This window comes from Typopeltis vanoorti, chromosome 16 (assembly GCF_054136105.1).
Source record: "Typopeltis vanoorti isolate ZY-2024b chromosome 16, IOZ_Tvanoo_1.0, whole genome shotgun sequence".
NCBI classification, from domain to species: Eukaryota; Metazoa; Arthropoda; class Arachnida; order Uropygi; family Thelyphonidae; genus Typopeltis; species Typopeltis vanoorti.
Genome location: NC_143564.1, coordinates 31,785,888 through 31,807,153, shown reverse-complemented (window position 1 = coordinate 31,807,153; position 21,266 = coordinate 31,785,888). Strand labels below are relative to the sequence as shown.

Sequence of the window (21,266 nt, the reverse complement as noted above, 5' to 3'; positions counted from 1 at the left end):
GACCCGTGGATATCAGATTCAACATGGGAACTAATCAAAAGAAGGCAGTTGGAAAAACAAAGAGACACAGGGACTGAAGAATACAAGAGATTACATAGAGAACTCAGAAGAACCATCGAGCAGGACAAGGAAAAGTTCTATACTAACAAATGTGAAGAAATAGAGTTCCAGATGAGAAGGCACAATTATAAAAGGATGTTTTATTTAGTTTGTGACTTAAAGCACAAGTTTAAGCCTAAATTGAATGTCATCAAAGACAGGAATGGATCATTACTAACAGAAGAGTTCGAAATCAAAAACAGATGGAAAAAATACTGTGAGGAACTGTACAGCAGAGTGAATAAAGAAAATGTGGAGCCCTCCCACCAGGAAAATTTTGATTTGGAACCTCCTCCATTTAGGCATGAAGTTGAAAGAGCAGTTAAGCAGCTTAACAGCAATAAGGCCACAGGTGCAGATGAAATCCCAGCAGAGTTAATTAAGGCCACAGGGGATGGAGGGATAAGAGTGTTTCATAGATTGATTACAAGGATATGGGAGACAGGATCATGGCCTAGAGACTGGAAGAAGTCAGTTTTCATACCACTACATAAGAAAGGTGATATGAAGGCATGCAATAATTATAGAGCTATTAGTTTGATATCTCATGCAAGCAAAATTTTATTGAAGATCATGCTAAACAGGATTGAGGCCAAAGTTGAGGCAGATGCCCAAGGAACAAGCAGGTTTTAGGAAAGGTAAGGGCACCAGAGATCAGATCCTTTGCCTTACACAGATCACAGAAAAATATAAAGAATTCAGACTCCCTCTGGTAATGTGTTTCTTAGAATACTCTAAAGCTTTTGACTGTATTGAGCATGTATAATTGTGGGAAGTTATGAAAAGAATGGGTTTTCCTTAACACGCTATCAGGTTGATAGCCAACTTGTATAAGGAGCAAGAAGCCATGGTGAGAACAGGTGTTGGATTGACTGACTGGCTTCAAGTTGGAAAAAGAGTTAGGCAAGGATGTTTACTTTCTCCTCACTTGTTTAGTATATATGCAGAGGACATCATGCATGAAGAAGCATTGGATGAGCTCAGCCAGGACAGGAATTAGGATAGGAAGTAGATTGATCAGTAATCTGAAGTATGCTGATTATACAGTACTCCTTTGTAATGACAGGAAGAACTAGGACTAACTCTTGACAAAGTTAACTAGATCAGTAATAACAAATGATTTCAATTCAATCCTAGCAAGACAAAGATTATGGTTCTCAAAGGAAATACAAACAGAGAAGCTCTTGAGAAACAAGTGTACCTTAATGGAAAAAGAATTGAGGAAGTCAGCAAGTTTGAGTATCTGGGATCCATTATTAATGTGAAGAATTGCTGTTCAGAAGACATCAGAAAAAGGTTAGGAATGGCTAAAACAACAGTCAAAGACCTGTCTAAAATCTGGAGGGATGGATCTATCTCCATGGGAACAAAGTTGAGGATTGTGGATGCAGTTGTTTTTCCAACAACGAATTGTGGCTGTAACACTTGAAACCTAAAGAAGTCAGATAAGAAATGGATATCTGCTTTTGAGATGTGGTGTTACAGAAGGATGTTGAGGATATCATATACTGAAAGGCATACAAATGAATGGGTGTTAGAAAAGATTGGCAGAACTTTAAGGCTCCTTAAGGATATTGACAGAAGAAAATTAAAATATTTTGGACACATAGAAAGGATGGAAGGGGGGGGGGGGCTTCTCAGAACAGTAATAGAAGGTAAAGTTCCTGGAAAAAGAGGCAGGAGTAGACCATCAATTAGATGGATGGATGGATGGCATGTGTGGGGTGACTGATCTTAAGCGAGTTGAGGCTGCCAGAAAAGCAAACAACAGGACTACATGGCAAGGCCTGGTGTGGCACATCACCAAGCATCGGAGTGACCATACAGCATCTGTAGATGCCCAGTGAACATAGTAGTAGCAGGTGTGAAGTAGTGCAAAAACGTATACCAAGTTTTTGGTAGCTACAGATGCTATAGTTGAGATAAGAGGTGTAGGTGAGTCCAAGTAGGGAAATTTGATTGTGTTTGGATGTCTGAGTATTGTTGAAGGTAAGAGGGAAGGTTGCAAGCTCTTTCTTCGAGAGATCAGAGAGGACTGCGTTTTGGTGTCATTGAAGTCTACAAGGTTGTCCTTGCCTCCCATTGGGATTTAGCTAGAAAATTGGAGTTCAGGCCACTGGCCATCTTGAGAATTCAAATTCTTGAGCATTATAATGTTTGACAAAGCTATGAATAGGATTGGAAGTCTGTGATAGGAGGTCATTTATATACAAGAGGAAGAGGGAGTGGGTGAAAGAACAGAACTCTGATTACTCCTCCATTGATAGGAAAATCTGAAGAGAGGAAACCATCCACCATGACATGTAGTGAGCAACAGTGAGAAAGTTGGTGATCCAGTTGAAGAATGCGAAGACAGACTACAGGATGGCAGTTTGCTAAGTAGGCCCTTGTGCCAAACCCAATCAAATGCCATTGAAATGTCAAAGACAAACATGCGAGTTTCTCCAAATTCTTCCATGGCTTGAGTTCAGAGGTGGGTTTAATGTGAAAGCTAAAAATCAACTGAATTACATTGTGAGTGGCAGAATCCTTATTGCTGGTTGCCAAGATCAGAATTTCACTTTATGACAAATTAGTTGAAAATTATAGGAATATAACAAACATCTGTAATTCAGTTCTGTACATCTGGAAAAGGAACTGAATTACAGATATTTGTAATTTCTACAGGGTTCATGGAGAAAAGCTTTTCGTAATGCTACAGTTAAATGGGGTAAATAGAATATTATACGAATATTGAGCAATAGATAGTCTATATTTAAGTTGTAAGTCAGAAGTCAGAATTGAAGGAAATACAGAAAGATAGTTTGATGTAAAATCAGATGTAAGATAAGAATGTGAACTATCTCCACTCTTATTCATCATCTATATAGATTACATGATGAAAGAAATTGGCATCGAGTATGATATTAGAACAAAGTATGTTTGAGATGATATTAGAGCAAAGTATGACATCAGAGATGTCATACTTTGCTCTAATATAAAAGTATGAAAATAGGCAGGAACACAGAAAACTTAAGTTGCATTCTCAATGGAAAAACCTACATAAAAAGTAAAATATTTCAGCTATTTACACACAGTTTTTAGTGAAGATGGAAATTAAAAATGGAAATAGACTACAGAACAAACAAAGATGGTAATGTAGAGAGCCAGTTTATTAAATTTATATGGATTAAAAGAGAAATTAGCCAAATCACTAAACTAGCAGTATGCAAGAATAGTGTTCAAACCAGTTTTAAGTTCCGGATCTGAGAGTTGGGTTAAAAACAAAGCACTTGATCAAAGATTAGAGATCACGGATATGAAAGTTCTGGGAAAAACTGGTGGCCTTGAACAGATAATATCAATTGCAGAATCATATTAAAATGCAGATAATAGGAAGAAACTTGACATTGTTAGCATTCAAGATTGTGTGAGAATGCTAATCTACAAAACATATATAATAAAATAAATAAAAATGATTATGTAATTTTAGCAGGAGACTTAAATGCAAGAATTGGAAACACGAAAATTAATAATAATATAGGAATACATGGAGAACATACTCTAAACAGGAATGGTAAAAAATTGATTGACTTTGTAGTTTATAATAACCTAAAAGTAATGAATTCCTTCTATAAACATAAAGACATACATAAATATACTTGGGCAGCAAGAGGATGGAAATCAATATTAGATTACTTTATACTAAATGAAAAGACATCAACATTTTCACTAGATGTTAGAGTTCACAGAGGATATGATATAAGCAGTGACCACTTCCTTGTTAAAATAAAATTAAGATTACCACCTAAATGGCGACAAGTAACAAGAACAGAAAGAAAAATTGAAACATTTGTTTATAAAACTAGACTATTGAATGACACAAATGTACAATGGCTATGTGAACAAAGAATTAACCAATATCTAGACGAAATAAAACAAAATGAAGAAATAGAAATAGAATAGCTTAATATAAAAACGATACTAAATGCAGCAGCAAATGAAAGCTTAGGAAAGACCAAAAAATTCAATAAAAGGAAAAAACTGAAGATCTGGGTTGATACAATGAAAGAAATAATCAAAAAGAAACCTATTACAAATGGTTAAGCAGTAAAAGATTAGAAGATGAAATAGAATATAAAAGAATAAGAGCCATAGCTAAAAGAGAAGTCAGAAAAAGACAGAGAATCATGGAACAAATTTGTTTCTAATTTAGAACATGATTTATATAAAATAAGACCAAATGTATATACAATTTTGAAACACTTAAATGCAGATACCAAAGAAAACATAAAATTAAACACTGAATTGAAATTAGAAGAATTTCTAAATTACTACACAGAATTGTGGACAGACAAATATTTTAAAAAAGACAACTGGCAAACAATTAACGAAAATGAAAAGGAAATAACTAAAGAATTAGAAATCAGCCTGAAAGAAACAAGAAACAGAAAATCACCTGGAGAAGATAAGCTAGGTTCAGAACTATATAAATATGCAAGAACTAGATTCAAAAAAGACTCGTATTATTTTTAAATAAAATTTATTCAACTGGTATCCCCACAATAGAATGGAGAAAAGCAATTGTGATTCCTATCTTTAAAAAAGGTAATAGAGATGACCCTAAAAATTATAGAGGTATCAGTATACTAAATTCCTGTTACAAAATATATAGCAGAATCTTAAATAGCAAACTAATGAAATATTCCGAAAACTTTATTTTAGAAGTACAGAATGGATTTAGAAAAGGATGATCATGTATAGACCCGGCCTTTTGCCTAAAATTAATAATAGAGAAAAGAAGAGAATACAATTTAGAAACACATATTTCATTTATTGACTTTGAAAAAGCATTTGACAAAGTTAAAAGAAACATATTATTTAACATATTAAAAGAAAGACAAATACCAAATAATATCCTAAAAGCTATCACAAGTATATATGAAAATAATCAAATACAAATAAGATTAAATCACGAGCTAACATATACAAGAGAGATAAACCAAGGGGTCCCACAGGGATGCCCCCTCTCAGCAACTCTTTTTAATATTTACTTAAATGAAATAATAATAAAATGGAATAAAAATTTACATCAAGGAATTAAACTTTCTCCTACAGTAAACTTAAACACTCTCCTCTTTGCCAACGACCAAATAATAATTACAAATTCTGAAGATAAACTACAGAAAGCTATTTTAGATTTAAATGAGATATCCAAAGATTATGGTATGATAATATCAACAGAAAAATCAAAAACTATGGCCTTTAAAGGACAAGATCCAGCAAGAACTAAAATAGTAATAGATAACAAGATCTTAGAACAGGTGAATTCATTTAACTACCTAGGATGTATGATCACATATGAAAATGAAAAAGATATAAATGTAAAAATTGCAAAATATTTAAAAATAACAGGTGTAATTAAATCTATATTTAAACCAAACCTAGTTCAAAAACAAAAAAGACTAAAAGTATACAATTCATTAGCCCTACCAGTCTTAATGTATGGAAGCTAAATCTGGACAATAAAACAAAAAGACAAAGATTAACAACAGCAGAAATAAAGTTTATGAGAAAAACTGCAAAGTATACCCTATTTGATCACAAAAGAAATGAAGAAATTATGAAAGAATTAAACCAAGAACCAGTAATAGAAAAAATTAAAAAATATAAACATAAATGGATGGAACACGTTCAAAGAATGAAAACAGAAAGATTACCAAAACAAGCCTTAAAGTACAAGCCATTAGGAAAAAGAAAACCAGAACGTCCTCTTAAACGATTCAGCGATGACTTCTAAGGCCGGAATAGGCCATGCTAGGCTTAAATCCTTGATATGCATGATGATGATATTAAAATGAAGATATTAGGAAGAAACTTGACATTGTTAGCATTCAAGATTGCATGAGAATGCTAATCTAGAGTGGTATGGTCACTTACATAAAATATTAAATACTTATATAAAACAGGCATTTGATGCCAAGATGGCAATCAGAAGACCTAGACAGAGAACAAAGGTTGTCAGAAGGCCTTAGAAGACTAAATTGTTATATATGCCAATAGTGGAGTGCTGACAAGTAATAAACTAATTTAGAGAAAAATTGTTGATTGGAGATTAGTAATAATGTAAGCTTAATCATGTGCTGTCATAGTAATCTTTACATCCTTAAGGGTTCATATCAGGAAATTGATGATAATGCTGCTGCTGTAACATTTTTATTTGCTATTTTCAGAAGCATTCCCTGCTTCATGTGAATTTTCACTTTTTCATTTGAAGTATCAAAATGTTGTTCTGATATGCATCTCCCACTCATGATTAATTCATATGGAGATTGTAGAGAATCTCCAAGTTAATAAAGTCAAAGTGTCTTTCTTTCATGCTTACACGGTGATCAGAATACATTACGAAAAATTATGGATACAACTACCATTTAGAGTAAAACTTTAAGTTAATATAAACTAAAACACATACACTCGACGTTTCGACCTTCCCATTAAGGTCATCTTCTGGAGTATACGTATATATACAAAGAAACAAGCTGCACTACAATCTACATGGCATGCTAAAGTTACTGATCAACTGTTAAAATTATTTACCTGACATCTGGTGTTAAAAAAAAAAAAACCTCTCTATATCAAAGCTAGAGTCTTATTTGTAACCTAATAGATACTTATTATCTATTAGGTTACAAAGTTAATTAAGCTGGAGAGTAATATGTTCATGCATAAAATAATAGATAGATAAATAAATAAACAGAAAATAAAATTACTTATATAAGTATACATATAAATTTCAACTGGTACGGATAGTGGCCAATAAAAAATGAAAAGTGCATAGAGTCCTAAAGTCAGAGCATGCTGGAAACTAAGTAGGTTGAATGTGTGCCATCCAAATTTTTGGGATTTTTAAGCTCCCCCCATTATTATTAAGATTAGGGTAGTTAATCAAAATTTCATAGGCTTCTTTAAATTTCCATTCATACCAAGTTTTTGTATGATGTGAAGAACAAGATACTTTTCTAATCAATTCAATGTAGGGTGTTAAGAGCATGATCTGAGAGGCCTGCTTCACCAAAATTATTACATTTAATTTAATTATTATATTTATTCTCATCCTGGAGTTTAACAATAAACTCCAGGACGAGCCAATGGGGGAAAGGATCCTTAGAGGTGTTGAATATGTTTTTTACTTTTAAAGGTGGTTTAAAAGTGGCATTAAGATTATAATGATGTAGGATTCTATTGATTTTTTCTGATAACCCTTTAACGTATGAGAGTGTTATGGTTTTACTGTAATCTATATTATTTTTTGATGAAGTTTTATGAAGAATTTTATTAATAGTATTTTTGCTATATCTGTTATTTATAAATGTATTGTTATAAGTTTTAATTCTTGTTTAAGAGCTTGTTCATTAGAGCAAATTGTTATAGCTCTGTTTTTGAGGGTGTTGATGACTCCAAATTTCTGCGAAAGGTGGTGATATGAGTTAGCATGTATATATTGACCAGTGTGTGTAGGCTTACGGTAAATAGTGAAGGATAGACTGCCTGAGGGAAGACGTGTGACTAGTGGATCCAGGAACGAAGCAAGTTCTGATTTTCAATTTCAATAGTAAATTGTATGTGCTCATGTTGTTTGTTCAAATCAATTGGTTAGCTTCATTTCTCCCATCAGAATTTAATTATCTCCACCTTGTTCAAAACAGTCATAAACAGATTTCAAATTTAACTTACCCTAACTGAGCAAGCTTGAGGCGATACACTTCTAAACCTCCAGCTACAAACACAGACAGCGCAGAAAAGATCATACCAAATTTCATTCGGGATAACATTGGAATCTGAGAACCGTTTCGATCCAGATATGGATAAATAACTCTATCCATTAGAGGGATAAATATTAGTAGGAATATCACATCAAATAATGTCAACCACGCAGCAGGTATCTGGAAAAAAAAAAAGGTAAACTTACTTTTCAGTAAAACATTCAATTATTGAAATACTAATTTAAATGATGGAGAAAATTTACATTTCAGCATAAATATATTTTCACTTATAAACAGCTGACTTTTACTATAGTGAAGTCATAGAGAGCACAAGAAACAGAGTTTGCTGCAGCAGATTTTCTTTAGAGTAATGCTAGTGCCTATTGAAGCTCGCCAGAACTTTCTGGTAGTTTGTTAATGCACATGGGTTTATCAGTAAGAGTCAACTGCACTATCTTTTGTTATTCCATATCAGCATACTAATTTTTAAAATGTAATGCATTTTGCTATATTTAAAATAAGAAAAAATATTTTTTAGAATATTTTCTTCTAACAATACTTATGGATCATGAAAATTGATTTTCGCTACCAATATTTTCTGAGAATACTCTCATAGTGTGAGATACTAAGTAGTCAAACAATTATTTGATTACAGAAAAATTTTATCATGATGGTTTCAATATCAATTGGCAATCTCTAATTTGTCAAATTTATCTAACAGGGGATAGAGATCGCACTGAAATTTATAAGTCAGTTCAATGAATACATAGAAGAGACAGGAGTTTGTTGCAATGGGTTGAACCAGGTTGTACTAGAGGGAATGATAAAATGTTTGAAGAGTTAAAACAAATAAGCTTCATTTTTAGTTTTAGGACTTGAAAAATATGGGAGAATGAACAGTCTTCAGGCAACGGGTTATTGAAGCAGCAAATTTGTCTAACGTTAAGAAAGAATTAAACAGCTTTTATACCTGGACGATACAGTAGTTAAAAAAAAAAAAAAATATATGATTGTTTAATTTAACACCACTGCTAATCACATCAGCATAGTAGGTGGTGGTTGCATACCAATATGTATGTACTCATGTTGAGATTTAGTGGAATAAAACTGATTTCTAAAGCTAATAATTAACTCAATTTCTTTAGATAATTACCAAGCCAGCATTTTGCTTTGGGTCACCAAGGCATCTTCATTGGTACATAGATATATATGGGAAGGGGGGGGTTCTAGAAAGTTCTGATAAACACCTAGAACAATAATAAATTCTGTCTTATACAGTAAAATCAGCTTATTGTAACTGCAGAAAATAGTATCAATTGGCTATTGTTATCAAAATCAGTCAGTCCCAAAACTCACAATTTAAAATGAATTAAAAATAATCCATCTATCATAATCAAAGTTCCACTTGTTATCAAAATCCTTGAATGTTCAGCCTCTTAATCCCAGAATTAAGAACTTTAAGGGTTAATCAGGAGAAAATTTGACAAAGATCATATGTCGAAATCTGACTTTTGTGTTAATCTTCTTTTAATCTTATTCTTCCGGAAATCTTATATTTTCCAGGAAAATGCAGGTGGGTATAAATACAGTCGAATTATGATTTCTTGAGTTTATTTTCATGCTCTCATTCAGTAACTGAATTTGACTTTAAGTGCTCATTAAAACAGCCTTTAGCATTATGGCAGAAGCAAGCAAAAAACATAAAGATTTATCTTTTCAAGAAAAGGAAAGATTTTTGGAGTGATATGATAAGTTGTCCAAAATGAGTCAGTGTAGTGCAGCTGTACATTTAAAAATTTCACAATCACTCTTGTGTAAGATCTCAAAAAAACAGATCAAACATTGAAACTCCAGCTCTTACTATGAGAACATGAATCGGAAGAGAGCCTGATCTGGTAGGGGATACTAAAGTTGAATCAGCATTAAAAATTTGGTTTAGTAATATTTGTGAAAAGAATGCTTCGATTAATGGACCTTGGATGTGTCAAAAAGCAGAACTTGCAAAAACAATGAGAAAAGAAAATTTCACTGCTACTGATAGATGGTTTAATATATGGAAAAATGAGAGAATATTGTGTACAAATGTATTCATAGTGAAGAAAAAAGTACTGATTTTTTTATCATCTGATGCATGGATTAAGATTGAGTGGTCAAAAATTATTGCTGAATATTCTCCCGAGGATATTTACAATGCAAACGAAACAGGACTCTATTTTCATGCAATGCCTGAGCATGCTTGTTTCTTTAAAAATTAAAGTACTAAAGGATTTAAATCTTCAAAAGAGCGAGTGACAGTTCTTTGTTGTGCTAATATGAAAGGTGAGAAACAAGAGCTCCTGGTTATTGGAAAAAGTGAAAATGCTTGGTGTTTTAAAGGTGTCAAAAGTTTGCCTGTTGACTACTGTTCTAGTGCAAATGTTTGGATGACTAATGCCATTTTCAACAATAATAAATCACAAAAATTGTCTTGTTAGTAGACAACTGCACTGCACACATAAACAATTTATTGTTAAAGAATATCAAAGTAATCTTCTTGCCTTTTGGACACTACCATCATTAATTTAGCCATGTGATCAAGGCATCATACGAGCTTTTAAAACTTATTATCACAGGGAAGTTCATGTGAGAATTATAGCTGAACTTGATTATACAAAAGACCAATCTAATGCAAGTGCAATTGCAAATGCAAAAAATGATTTCCCTTCTTGATGCATTGCACTCGGTAGCAATGTCATGAAAGCAACTCTTAGAGAAGACTATTGAAAACTGCTTCCAAAAAGGTAGATTTTTAAAAACTCAAACTCCTTCCGAAGAATTTAAATATTCTACAAATGAAATTTTTGATAAAACTAAAGGATACTGATAACAACATTGAAGTGGTGGCTACAATGACAGTGTCAGAAATATGTCAACCTAATACAAGTATAGAAGAACAAATTTTAGAAGCTCCTCTAACCAATGCCCAGATGCAAGCTCTACAAATACTTCGTCACGGTATACAACATAGAGCAAGAAACTTCAAATGGCATTATGAGTAGGAGCAATTTATTCATGAACTACTATATTCAAACATATGACAGACAACACTAGATAAGCTTTTAAAATAAATTTTATGTTGTTGCGTATTAAAAAGTTATTTATAACAAATTAAATTATGCTCATAACAATAAACTGGAATAAATTATGCAATTTTTTATATCCTTTGCTTAATGTTATCAGCTGGTTATTGTTATAAAAGCGACTGTCCCAAAGTGATCACAATAAGCGTCATCTACTGTATGTGTGTGTGTGCATATATATATATAAAATCTTACATATATAACATATGTTCTTTCTTGTGGTTATATCAGTTGCTTTAATATCATTTTTGTTCTAGATGCTTATTAGAACTTTCAAGACCCCCCCCCTCGTATTGTGTGCATGCAGACTCATTAGTAAGAAGACAGACTCCTACAGCCCTAATGGGCACCTTCTTTGGATGCAGTAATGGACACTTGCTGAAGGTCTGAAAATGAAGGTTTCACGGATTTTTGGTAGTGTGATACAGCTGAATTTATTTAATTTTTGATGAATGCTGTAGTGCTGTGGAATATTCTAAAAATAGTCTCTCTAATTTAAATCTGTTTCCATATAGGAGGGAGTTTTTCGAACCCTTTCTTCAACTGGTTCCAGAGTTAGTCAATCTCTGGCATGAGCAAACTGATGTTTTCTCCCATAAACTCAAAAAGGTGACCATAGAATCCACACTATTTCAGACAATAAATATATTGTGTTAGGGACCACAAGATGGTAGCACTTGTCTGCTGTCTCTTCACAGGATGCCATTTATAATTAGTGATAGTATTGGGCCAGTTATCTCTGATTGGCTACCAGCAGAAACTGAACTCCTCCCCTCAGCCTCCAAAAGTTAGATGGTGCTAAAATGGTCTCACCTATTTCCTACAGGAGAATAAAAGGCATTAATTTTTTTTTTCTTACTCAAACATAAACAAATACTTATACATGGAGGGGTGAATCTCACTTTAAGCATGTCAGTTGATCAATCACAGTGATGATTACTCAGCACATGGTTCATTTTCTGTTTGAAGAATGTCTCAGACTGACGGAGAAATCAGTTTTCCTCGAGGCATTCCAGTTTCCTCTTCACAAACAAAAAACCGCCTTTGAACATATCTAGTGGTAGTTTACACACAGACACAGACACCCACACACACACCCACACACATGCATAGCTAGGTATAAAGTATGAATTTCGGTAATTTGTGAGTTTATGACATTCATTCTAATCATTCATCCTTCTTACAGGAATAAGAAACAGGACTTAGTTTATGAATATTGTAGCTAATACACTTCACATTTTAGTTCTAACAGCTTGACATGAAGTAGCATTACTTTATTAACATATTAATATTATAATTATAACAAAATTCTAAACTAGAAGTATGCAATAACAGTATTCAAACTAGTTTAATTTATGGATCTCAGAGTTGAATTAGAAATGAAGCACTTGATCAAAGATTAGAGACCATAAATATGAGTTTTGAGAAAAATTAGGGATCTGAATAGATGGCATCAATGGCAGAATCATATTAAAAATGAAGATATTAGGATGGAACTTGATGTTGTTTACATTCAAGAATGTGAGAGCAAGGCTAATCTAAGGTGCCATGTTCCCTTAAACAGAAAGGGAGAAGAGAGGTTAGCAAAACAGTATTTGATGCAAATGGCAGGAAAGAGACCCAGAGGAACACCAAAGTCTAGGTGGATGAATCAGTCAGAAGTGTTGCAGAAGAATGAAATATTAGATATGATAATGTTGGAGTGCTGACAAGTAACAGACTCATTTGGAGGGAAATTGTTCATAGGAGATTAATGATAATGTAAACTTAATCGTGTAGTACTATCATAGTAGTCTGAACACCTCTTGCAGGTACTTATTTAAGAAACTGATTATGATACATGAAGCAATAAGTCAAAGCATAAAATGTGTTTTAAAAGTACAATCATAATTTCACAGTAAAGATTTTGCTTTTACTGTGTTGTGAATTATATTTCATTAAATATAATTCACAAATCAGAATTATAGTAATTCCAATAAATGAAATATCAGTTTTCACAATGTAATCATATGTCTTGTGTGTGACTAGAAACAAAATGTCATGGATAAAACATTAATAAAATTCAAAAATGAGACCACAGAGGTGAGTTCTGAGAAAATAGAGTGAACAGAATGGCACCAGTGGCATACTCATTAAAAATAAAGATATTGAAAGAACAAGCTGGATTCAGGCCAAATAGAGGCTGTCAGGATCAGATCTTCACTTTACGACAAATAGTAGAGAAATCATGGGAATATAACAAAGATCTCTATTTGAGTTTTGTAGATCTGGAAAAGGCACATGGTAAGGTGCCAAGAGAGAAGCTATTCAATACGCTACAGTTATATGGTGTCAATGGGGCATTATATCAAGCAATATTTAGTCTTTATTTGATTTGCAAGTCAGCAGTTAGAACTGAAGTACAGGAAGATGGTTTAATGTTAAATCTGGTGTGAGACAAGGATGTACATTATCCCCTCTGTTATTCATTATCTATATGGATCACATTATGAAGGAAAGTGGTATTAAACATGATATCAAAATTGGAGATGTTAATGTCAGCTCTTTGCTTTATGCGGACGATGTTATACTTCTAAATAAATCCGCTACAAGTTTGTGGGGTTCCCTGACTAAATTGAATAACTGTTGTAATAGATATGGTATGAAGGTCAGCAATAAAAAGACAATGAAAATAGGCAGAATTGTTGAAAATGTCAACTGCATTGCGAGCAGAGAACCTGTGGAACAAGTAAAACATTTCACCTACTTAAGCACGATTTTTAGTGAAGATGGTAAATTAAATATGGAAATAGACAACAGAATTAATAAAGCTGGTATAGTAGGAAGTCAATTGAATAAATTCATATGGAATAATAGAGAAATTAGTTGGAACACTAAATTAGCTGTATACAAAACAGGTTAAAACCAGTTTTAACTTATGGATCTGAGAGCTGGGTCAGAAGTAAAATACTTGACCAAAGACTAGAGACCCACAGATATGAGAATCCTGAGAAAGATTAGAGGCGTGAATAGATGGCATCAGCAATATCATATTAAAAACGAGGATATTAGGAAAGAACTTGGCAGTGTCAGCATCCAGGAATGCATTAGCAGAGCTAATCTCAGGTGGTATGGTCATTTAAACAGAATGGGCGAGGAAAGATTGGCAAAGCAAGTGTTCTCTGCCAGGTTGGCAGGAAAATGACCTAGAGGAAGACCAAGATATAGGTGGATTGATACAGTACAAAGTGCCTTAGACGACAGAAATATAAGATCTGATAATATTGGAGTCTTGACAAGTAGCAGACTGATCTGGAGGAAAATTGTAGATAGGAAGTTAGTAATGATGTAAATTGTTCATGTAGTACTATCATATCCTGTACACCCCTTGAGGGTACATGGCAGGAATTTGATGATGATGATATTGAAAGAAACAGAATGGGAGAGGATAAGTAGTAAAACAGATGTTTGATGCCAGGATGGTAGGAAAGAGGCTTTTTCCATATCATTCTAAGGCACTCTGAATTGCATCAATCCACCTAGGCAAAGTTCTAGGCAGAATGATGTAGTTCAGTGCCACAGATGACCAAAATACAAGATCTGACAATACTGGAGTCCTGATAATATCACAAACAGAAATTGTTGGCAAAACTAAAAACTTGTCATGTGGCAGTTATAGTATCCTGTACATTCTTTGAGGGTACATATCAGGAAGAGTGTGAGTTAATGACATTCAGGTGTCACAGATGATTTTTATAAGCTGATTCAATGCATATTAGCTAGAAACATGAAAAGTTTCAGGATAGAGGGGGTGCCAGTGAAAGGGATAAAGCCTCCAATGTTTCATGCTTCCAGCTAATTTCAGCACTGGAAGCTGTAATGATAGTGAGCAGCATGCACATACATACATACACACACAAAGTGATTCAGACACAAAAAACAAAAATATAAACTTGGTTTATATATTTTTGCCATGTGCTTCTAATGAAGCATTCATTATAATTTTAATGACTTTACTACTGATATTTCAATTATTAAATATTGCTTTGGAGAAGAGTACAGGCTATAATTTCAACCTACATTACCTTCACATATTCTGACTGTTTCAAGAATAAACGTATGTAAATTATAAAAATCAAAGAGAGGTCCAGTAACTAAAATACATAACTTTTAACTGTCTTCGTTTGCCTACTATTCTTATTAGAGGTAAATACCAATCATTCAAGATATGTAAAATGGATTTTTTTCTTTTTTTTTAAATGTTTGTGTATTTTTGTGTTAGCACTTCCTTGATAGTTTATATAAAGAGACATTGTTGAACGTCTTGAGATGAAGTTGGTTTTTGGTAGATTTCCAAGAGAGACATACTTTCAACCATGTATAATGACTGGTAGTGCTTTAATAATCACTTCATGTGAATTTCTATAGATAAACACTTTTTTGTAGTGAATGATTCATTTTGTAGAGCAGTGACAAACATTCATTTTGAATATTTTATAGGATATTTTTACACAGAAAAGTAGCCTTGCTTTATGTTTCTCTAACAGGGTTTCATATGTTAGCTATAACTGATTACTCATTTTGCTGTTCTTTTCTTTTAATTTAATATCTTCATCTTCCTCTTACATGTGTTAGGCTCAGTGGCCCTTCATGGCCAAATGAATAACTTTACTTCATAAAAACTAATTAATACTCTTTGATAAGGTGATTAAGCCTATCTGCATAGTTTATTATACCAGTAAATTGCACATCTTCTTGAGCCACTCTATTTGTCTTACAGGATGCAAACCTGCAAATTTCCAGGAGGTAAGACCTACAACCTCCACATGAGACCAGCTATCTCACTTCGAATGAAAAATCCTTTTCATACGAAGTGAGTCCTTTTCAACTTTAAGTTCTTAAATGTTCATTGTGTCTTAGAGCGGATTCAAACCCGGGTCTCTTCAACAACTGAATGATGTTGAGGGTCTCCTCTTCTGATTACTACTGATATTACGAGGATAGCTGGATGTTGATATACTTTGAGATTTGTTGTTGCAACAGAAAACTAATTATTGTTTGCACAACTGTCTGTGTTGTATAACTAAGACCAAGTATCTTTTCATGTTACATTAAACAATAAATCATTGACCACCTGGATAAGTCGGTTTGCTTCTGCTTTCACAGCATATCTGTATTGTAACTAGTGTTTCCCTGTTATAATCTGTGTTAAGGTACTTATTTTTTCTGACTGATAATGTGAGCAAACACAGTCTACAAGAATATTAATCCATTTTATTATCAATTCTGTTTTTGTCTTCTTTTCTCACGTTTGCAATAGTATTTTCAAACTGTCTGTATCATTTGAAATTTTTCATAAAAACAAATTTACCAAATTTAGCATGTGTTAGAAAAGAACTTTATGGCAGTCAGCAGCATAAGTGAAAAATGTCTTGCTAAGGACAATTAGATTAACTGTAAGAACTAAAAGCTAATGGAAATAAAACTAAAGCACATTTCCCTCCATCAAGAACTGTAATCATGTACTTATTTACAAAGCAATTTCAATGGAAATTATTCTAAAAAAAGTATTAGGTTATTTTTAATTATCCTAATCATTAAAATAAATAAAATGAGATAGCATATTAACTATATTTTTACTTCTTTGAGCTGTATACAAAGTAACTAGTTATCTCCAGGCCTTCATGAAGTCAAAAGGATTCTTTAAGAGAAGGTCCTCCCTATCAACAAGATCAGAACAAGAGGTCATCCCTGGATGACCTCTTGTTCTGATCTTCTCCTTATGTTATGAAATCTGTAATATGGTACAAACTCCTCATCAACTACTATGTCTCAATCAGATCATTTCTTCTATCCACTAGGCTTTGCAGATGGTACTTCCTGAATTTGCTTTTGTACCTAACATTCCAGAAAGTTGACACTATTAATAACTCCTCTTTGAATTCATTTGAAAATTTCATCACCTCAAAAATTAGGTAACAAATCTTGGCACAATGGTGCAGTTCATCGAGGTCTTGAATAGTAGACTCATTGTATAATGGATCCATTGCTACATATTGTTCTCTCATCACTGCCATAAGCCAATGTGTTGTACTCAAACTTCTGTCAACATGCACTTCAATTTCTCTGTCCACTATCCTCCCATCCCCATAGTTTCTTTAATTCTATTTCTTTTAATATATATTCCCATCAATAACTTCTGAAAAATCCAATTTTTGGGCTCAACTCTGCATAGATTTGATCCCCTGGCAAGAATACCCACTTACAATTACCACAATTTGTTTTAGGACTTAATGCTCATCACCCAGAAAACCCTATTTTCAACAGAGATAGATGCAACTAATATGATACAGGATTCGAGCCAATACTCTATAAAAGTACTTTTCAGTGATTGTTTAATCCTTTAGAACTATTTGAAATGATTCTTATTTCAAATAACAGTATAGTGTATACAACACACCTATGCACAGACTCTTACATTCTTGTTCCTTTTTTATCTGTAGTTAAAGTTCAATATATTAATATTTAATTATTAATCACCAAAGTAAGCATATTGCTTATGGTATGTTAATTATTTAATACTTTAGTTGCTCCCTTTTCTTATTTTATATACTTTATGTGTTTATTCGAGAATGGTATGCTATTTACTCAGCTAAATAGTCCTGAATAATTAAGATGATTTTTGCTTTCTTCATTGCTTATAACAAGATAGAAAAGATAGCTGTAGACCAGACAAAGCAAAGCATCAAAATAGATCCTGTTATATCAACATTCCAAGCTGATATCTGCATAACCTCCTGTATCTGATAAGCTTTTCTTTGCAATTTGTACTACTTCACTAATAGTGAAAAAAAATTTTACTAGGAAATTATACAGTGTAAGCTATCAAAAAAGTGTGCATATACAATTCATAGTCTTTCAACAAGTTTACAAGAAAGCTAAAGTCATACCATACTCAACAAAACTGGCAACAAAATCAATGCAAAAATTTGATTTTAAAACTTCATTACATACAGCTGTCAATGAAAACATGATTTCATTATAATTATTATTATTTATATGGGTACTAAATGGAGTCAAAAGACTCATTGTGAAAGACCCACTCTGTCCATTAACACAATACCTATCAGACATCTCTTTAAACCTATTCACTGTTGGGGTGCTCATAACCATCCCTGGCAAACCATTCCACTCATTCACCACTCTCCAAGTAAAGAGCCTAGTCCACACACACCCTTACCAACCACACTCTTAGACAACTACCAAGTGTGACCCCTCGTTTTCACACTACTCCCCCACGTATTGAAAAAATTTCTTTTGTGTTAATCTTATAGAATCGCTTTAGTAACTTAAAGTTTCTAAAGTTATAACTATAACTAACTTATACTTAACCTTATAAGTTTCCCCTCTCCTCTGCCTGTTGGCTAAACTCTGCAACTCACACACCCTCAATCTATCCCTATAGGGAACATTCCATAGACCTGTCAGAAGCTTGGTCACTCATCTCTGAATCCTCTCCATCACCTCCTGATCCCAAAGAAACACAGGTGACCAAATCTGTGCACAGTAGTCAACGTGTGGCCAAATCATAGCCTGATAATAACCTCCCTATTTTTATTTGTCAGAGTGTTCTTCAGCATTCAAGTAATCCTCTGAGCTAATCCTCTCATCAATTTCCAGTAAACCAGTACCATCAATGATACAAAGTATGTAATCTTTAAATCACAGAGTGCATTATCTTACATTTTACAACACTGAATTGACAACCACTGTACTTTGCCCACACTGCCAATTTATTTAAATTATCCTCTAAGATATCTACATCACTTTTATCAACTACTGTTGATAAGTGATGTAGATGATGCAAAACTCCCTAGTTTTGCATCATTGGCAAACAACTGAATATCCCCCTTCAAATCTTCTGCTATATCACTAATGTACATATCCCTGGGACACTCCACTAGTCACCCTCATTCACCTTGATTCCATTTCATCATACAACACTCTCTGATGTCTATCAGCCACCTCCACCCCCATCTATTCCACCAGTCTCATACTAACCATTCCCATTTACTCCAACTTATGTGATAGTTTTCCATGCGGTATTCTGTCAAATGTCTTTGCAAAGTCCAGCAGTATCATGATGTAGCCATTTTCTTTATCCAATTCTGCTGTCACTTTATTATAAAATGTGAATAAATTACTGAGGCAGACCTACTTTTTACAAAGCCATGCTGTCCCCTATAGAGTATCATATTCCTATCCACCCATTTATGAATTTTATTTTTTAACAAACTTTTCCAATACTTTAACTCCAGAAATATTAATTGGTCTGTAATTTGTTACTTCTGTCTTGGAGCTGCCTTTATCTAATGAAACTATCTTATTCTCTTTCCACTCCCTTAGAACCTTGCTAAAGCTGAGACTTAGATTAAACAACTTTGCCAGAGGCACTGCCAGTTCACTTTCACACAAGCTGACATACCATCCAGGCCCACTGTTGTATTCACATTTATAATTTTCAATATACTGAGTACTTCCAGTTCAACTACCTCAATACTCATATCAGTGTCACCTCAGATTAAATGACATGAAATTAAAATTGCCGCTGGTTACTGGGACCAGAGGAACAATTTGTTAGAGTGGTTTGTTTTCTGTAGTGGATTTCCTTTAGCAACAACTGTGTCCATGAGGCTTCGTTTGGGATTCTTTGGAGTTTGTTATTGTGAGTGTTTGTTAAAGATCTTTGCTATGGTGAGAGTCAATTGTTCCAAGCATAATGTTTGAATACCAGATCTGTTTTACTAATTGACATTAGTCTGGTGAAAAGGCACTAATGTCAATTAGTGCCTTTTCACCAGTGATACTGGGTTTTCACCCACCAAAAACAGAAAAGGTTGTATTATTAATCTATATTTACAGTTATAGCAGCTTTAGCAGTCATCCTTCTCTCTATCACTGATTCCTTTCCATCAGGTTTCTTGAGTACTGTCATTATCTGCACATCACCAGTAGGAATTTCTGTTATGTTCTAGGATTCATTGTTTCCAGGAACATGTTTCCTTCTAGTTGCTGCAGACTCTCACGAGACCATGACTTTAATAGAGAAGAATGACAGGAAAGAGAAAATATATGCTGTCCTGATGGGGAGAGAGAGAGAGAGAGTTAAGGAAGATCATTTTGAGTACACTTTGACATTTTCCCTAAGATACATGTGGCTTAAAGGGGTTCTCTCCATTTGAGGGAACAGCATCCAAAAAATAGATTCTGTCCACTCTCTGGGCTAGACAGTTTTTTTTTTTTTTTTAAATTTATATTATTAATATTTGGGTTTTTTTATTTATTTTTGAAAAATAACTTATGCTGTTTCGATGAAAGGGTTTGTGGCTCGTGTGTTGTTAATGTCTTTTTGCATCGAGAGAGAGACTCAGAAGTTAATGGTTAAGGGAGAAGGATTGGCATGTCATGTTGGTATTTGTTTGCAATGGATGTCTACTGAAGGTGTTTTTTTTTTATTATTTCTGAGATAAGATAATTTATGAGCAAAAAAATTCTTTTGTGGTGGCCTTAGTACAAGTGGCTTACTTTTGAATGGACATTACTGGACTGGTATGGTAGAAGAGTTGGTAGTTGATGACCTCCATAATTTTAGAGAGAAAACAGAAGAATAGTAGACTCTGAAGTGAGCAATTGGATGATAGTTTGTTGATTGGCCAAGTCATCAATGCAGGAATTGCAAGAGAAGGATGATCCTAGTAACTTGGCCTTGTTTTTAGGTGAGGTAACTACAGTACCATACAGCTGTAAAAGTGATGGAAGAAGGTACAACTGCTATTTGGGCAGGAGGTGAGTTTGCAGCATTTGGCCCTTCCAAAGTCTGACCTGGACCTGGTGATGATTCTTTTACAATGGTTGCAGGCTGCAGTGTATGCAGAGCGGGCAGCTGAAGATTTGGTCTTGAGCCATTCTTGGTACCCAAAAGTTTTTTCATTTGCAGCATTGGCACACTTTTTTGAGAACCAAAGTTTGGATGATGACTGAGAATTTGGAGTGGAATGATGAAAGCCTTCATTCCTGGGAGGATGATTTCTATTATTTGGTCTGAGAAGGTGTTTGGATCAGAAGAACTGAATCAGTAGTTGGATTATGGGAAGGAGGAATAGAAGTCACGGAAGTCCTCCCAGTTGGCATCCTTGTAGTGCCAAAGGACACGAGACTGAACTCGTGTCCTTTGGCACTACAAGGTCTCAGTCTCGGCAAAGGCTGTCCTGTGGCAAAAGATTTGTATGAGGTTGTACTCTGAGTTACCAAGAGGAGAATGACAACC

The 21,266-nt window shown here is 33.8% G+C and overlaps 1 protein-coding gene across 1 annotated transcript in view; it reads right to left on the bottom strand.

Annotated features, from left to right (window-relative positions):
• The window catches only part of LOC150097932 (solute carrier family 15 member 4-like), a 91,835-nt gene that overhangs the window by 26,829 nt on the left and 43,740 nt on the right, over positions 1–21,266 (bottom strand). Inside the window, exon 6 of the mRNA XM_090406630.1 lies at positions 7,813–8,021. Coding sequence (XP_090262756.1) covers positions 7,813–8,021 — 209 coding nt within the window. The remainder of the gene's footprint in view (positions 1–7,812; positions 8,022–21,266) is intronic.